The sequence below is a fragment of the Populus alba genome, chromosome 8 (genome assembly GCF_005239225.2).
Source record: "Populus alba chromosome 8, ASM523922v2, whole genome shotgun sequence".
In the NCBI taxonomy this organism is placed as follows: domain Eukaryota; kingdom Viridiplantae; phylum Streptophyta; class Magnoliopsida; order Malpighiales; family Salicaceae; genus Populus; species Populus alba.
Genome location: NC_133291.1, coordinates 304445 through 308951, shown reverse-complemented (window position 1 = coordinate 308951; position 4507 = coordinate 304445). Strand labels below are relative to the sequence as shown.

Genomic DNA, 4507 nt, shown 5'->3' with positions numbered 1-4507 from the left:
ATGTTTTTTTTTTTTTAATTAATATTTTTTATTTAATTTAGTTCATTAATATTAAATTTTTTTCTATTTAGTTATCGTTTGATGCCTTTAGTTTTTTCTTTTTGTTTCTTTTTTCGTTTTTATACCTTTGACTGTTGACTGCACAATACAGTTTTTTAAGTTTTTTTTTTAAGTTTTAAGTTTAACTTTTAAGTTTTTTTTATATTTTTTTTAATTTCATAATTTGATACTGGACTATTTGAGAATTAAGCTTCATAATTTATTTTGCTTTACTTTTTATGAGGCTATCATGGTTTTGAAAAAAAGGTCTCGATAACCTTGACCAAGCTATCCAAATTACTAGTTTGATGGGCCTGCCCGTCAAACTTGATATGTTTTTTTTTAGTTTCCGGTCATTTATTTTTCTAATTATTTTTTTATTTCACTCTTATTCAATATTGAATTGGTTGATAAATAAAATTTATGGTTTATTTTTATTTTATACTTTTTATATAGTTATCGTGATTTTAAATAAATAATTATTTTAGTATTGATGATTGATTTTGAAATCATCTAATATTATCAGCTCCTGCACGATTTAATTCAGGACTCAAGCTAGGCAGAGAGCTGTATTGACAGATTTCAAGATTGCCTGCTTGATTGGATTTAATGATGTTATCAAAATATCTTCATATTTTTAATTTTTTTTTAAAAAAAAACAATTCAATCCCCAGCGGAGCACAGGTGTATATGATTGTGCGACCCTAAAAAGATAAAGTAAAAAACTGTGAAAAAGAAGCTAATGGGCTACTTGGAAACAAAGCATGTCAAGTGTTACAAGTTGTCCAAGATGGGTGGTTGAGAGCAGACAAGATGGTAGAAGAATGAATACGATGGCAATACAAAACGGTAGTGGAGCAATGTGACCAGTTTCTTTAGTGCATTTTCTGCTCCTTTCACGATAATGAGCTGGATTTCACACACTTCATTTTTAATGCTCTTGAAAATGTTTCGAAAATCTTGATATCCCCTCTAACATTGGACGGCAGTTATGCAGGCCTCGATTCGTGGATTTCCAACGAATCAAATTTCACGGGAGAGCATTTTAAAATCCAATCCGATAGATTCTAATCTATACAAACTCGAATGTTTTTTTTTTTTTTAATAAAATATCATTCTATATCATATTCAAAATAATTCACTCAAACGAGTTATATATAGCATGAGGATTACCAGTCCGATTCAAAATCCAACCACACATATATAAAAAGGTGTTGCACAGTGACATTGCAAATACTATCCATGTGTGTAGTATTAAAATCGTACATACTATTAATTGTTTAATATAAAATAATTTTTATATATGCAATATATATCATCTGACGTTGAATAATTGATAGAATTTAGACAAATGATATTTTTTTTGATGAATAATAGACAAATTATAGATATTGATTATGAGCATCAACGTGCTAAAAATCCATCCCATTGGTATCACTCATTTCTCACGTGAGCTCGCCCGTTATTACAGGTGAATGAAAGAGCTAGAGAAACAAAGTGCTACTTGAGCAATACCTCAAGCTCTCCACTTGACAAAAGAACATGGTTAAAAATAGCTAAGTTATTTCTGTTTCCCAACAGACCATTCCAATGGAAGCACGAGGGAGATGGAGAATGAGGAAATGTAAGCAACCTTTTATTTGCCTAGGGTGTTTGGAAGTGTGGTTGCTGTTTAAAGTGCTTTTCACTTAGAAAAGCATGCCAATAATATTTTTTTATTTTTTAAAAATCATTTTTGAGATCAGCACATCAAAATGATTTGAAAACATCAAAAACATATTACTTCCAAGCTAAAACAAAAAAAAAAAAAATTTCAAATTTTATGAAAAGCGCTTTTCAAACCAATCCCAAACATATTACTTTTATGTTTGAAGTAACCACAGTTTAATTTTGTATTTGATAAATACAAAAACATAATTTATTTTTAATGGGAATTGCTTCTATATTTGAAATAACCATAGCCAAAAAATTATTTGATAAATATAAAAAACACAATTTATTTCTAATGAAGATATTACATTTAAAACACAAGTAAAATCAAAACAGCTTTTAGTTGCTTTTCTTTTCTCCACTGTTTATTAAAGTGAATAGTTTTTTTTTAAAAATTTGTTTGAAAAACCAATATAATGAATTGATTTCACTCATTCTGTTTACTTTGAACAATAATTTTTTTTTAAAAAAACTAATTTAGAATGAATTGAATTTACTCATACTATAATATCAATTTTATTCCTGATAATATTCTTGTCATAAAAATTTTATACATAATAAAATTATAAATAGTTTAATGAAATAATAAAAAATATTTTATATAAAATATTATTTATTTTATGATATAATAATAGTAGTTAAATATGTAATATTTAAATTTAAAACCATTAATATTAATATATATATTAATATATTTTATAGTTATTTTATAACCTCAATTTAAAAAATATTCTTAACTAAACCCATTAAACTTCTTTAATCTCAGATTTCTTCCGTCACCTCAGACAACTAAATAACAAAAGCCTGCCAAAACCTAATTCATTCTCCTGATAAACTCGTTAATATAGTTCTCACGGTTTCCGGCATCTCCTCCTTCAACATAGTGATTCCTCTTCTTTTTCAAACCACCCAACGGGGCCTTGAGCTGGAATGGCCACAGGAAGTTATTTGCCTCTTTAAAATGAGGCCCAACTGTTATGATCTCGTGAATGAGATCTTCCACGCAGATAATGCCATGCTTACCCAGACCCTGTGATGACAATGCAGCATGTTAGCAACATGATAAAGCAAATGCTTCCCATCCTAAAATAGTACTTGCATGCAAACAAAGGACACAAACCTGCTCGATGATTGAGTTATCAGTCAAGGGAATTCTCTGCTGGTTCAACTTCCCAAAGCCTCTCTTGTAAATCAATTCTCTCACGCTTTTCAAGTTGGGATATCTAAAATGCAAATGCATTAGAAATGGGGACATGCATAACAAAGAGCCATTGGTAAAATCAAAATTTCAAAGACGAGATGCATACCCATAGGTCACATAAGGTTCAACCCTGCGCAGCATATTCACTGTTGCCTTGTTTACTTTGAGGAAGACACCGTTGAAGATCTGACAGAAAAAAGAAGACAGTATGAGTTTTAAATTTCAAATAAACAGCATAATTAGATCACATGAGCCTCTAAATGGAAAGTGCCTCCTAACTAACAATGATCACAAAACTGTAGTCTGCTTATAAGAATTACAAAACCTTGAAATTAATTAAAGTGTCCCTATGGCTACATGGGTGATGTAATATAGTATTACTACATTATGGTCATCTTCCTATATAGCAAGAAAATGAAGATAAACTAATGAAAAAACATCCAACAGCTGCCTCATGTATCCAGATCAACTACTAAATGGCTAAGCAGATATCATCATAACATGAACATAGCTAATTAGTTGGAATCATTTAGAGGTCGAAAGGTTTCAAATGCTACCTGTCTCAAACGCAAAAGCTGCAAGATTGACCTGGTCTTGGGGTGCATGGCATTGATTCTGAAACCCAAATGTTACATACATTAGAAAATTCACATAAAACTTTAAACTTAACAAAGACACTAAAAACCAACAAAAAATCCAACCACATACCCCCGGATGCGAATAATAAACAAGAGCTTAGCCTCAGGGTCAACATAAAATCCACCCTTCAACCTCGCCTCACGCTTCAGTTGTACAAGTTGCTTTCCCTAAAATCTCCATAAAAAAAATCCATTGCATTCAAAAACCAATCCTCGAAAAAAAAAACCCCAATGAAGATGTAATCTAAATTAAAAAAACAGAGTATACCTGCTCCTCGTACTCTTTTGAGTATTGCTTAGCTCTATTGAAAATGATCTTTCGGTTCTCAGCATTCTTTTTCTTAGTAGCAGCAAGCTCCTGGTTCTTAGCCAATGCCCACTCCTCCTCTCTCTTCCGCTTCTTCAGTACCGACTCCGGAACAGCTACCATCACCTCTTCACCCATCCCTGAACAATTTTAACAATCTCCCCGCTAACACAACCCCTCAAAATCATCAATGATCAACAACAAAATTCCTCAAAATCTATTCCTAAAAAAAAAACAAAATTCCTATTTATAATTAATAGCTAAAAATAATTAATAATTAACCCTGCTAAAATAAATCGTGATTCAAAAATAAAAACTTTTTTGAAAATAAGCCATTAGAAATAAGATTTAACGACAAGCTGAATACCAAAGCGGCAGGGGTTCAAGTAGATCGAGAGAGAGAAATGGAAGTGAAATACAAGGGAGATTTGAGTGCAGGATCCAAGTTGACTCACCGAGATAAGAACGTGCCTGGTTTAAGCTCTGCTCGTGCTGTAGAGGATCAGAGAGGAAGGGTTAGGGTTTTTAAGGAGAGTATATAGCAGGAGACAGAGAGTGTTGTGTAATTACAGAGGGTTTTGAGGTTGCTTTAATTTTTTGGACCTGGCGATT

The 4507-nt window shown here is 31.4% G+C and overlaps 1 protein-coding gene across 2 annotated transcripts; it reads right to left on the bottom strand.

Moving 5' to 3' along the window:
• Nucleotides 1-2468: 2468 nt before the first annotated feature.
• On the bottom strand, nucleotides 2469-4507 carry LOC118045086 (large ribosomal subunit protein uL30w). 2 transcript variants are annotated; one of them, XM_035053614.2, is made up of 7 exons: nucleotides 4351-4507; nucleotides 3857-4060; nucleotides 3659-3756; nucleotides 3508-3565; nucleotides 3057-3136; nucleotides 2870-2972; nucleotides 2469-2779 (listed from the first exon to the last, which is right to left on the bottom strand). In XM_035053614.2, exons 2-7 carry the CDS (start codon nucleotides 4031-4033, stop codon nucleotides 2564-2566), a joined length of 732 nt encoding a protein of 243 aa, XP_034909505.1. In that variant the 5' UTR covers nucleotides 4034-4060; nucleotides 4351-4507; the 3' UTR covers nucleotides 2469-2563. The 2 variants fall into 2 exon arrangements, with proteins under 2 accessions (XP_034909505.1, XP_034909506.1); XM_035053615.2 differs by having other exon boundaries at nucleotides 3857-4035; nucleotides 4351-4504.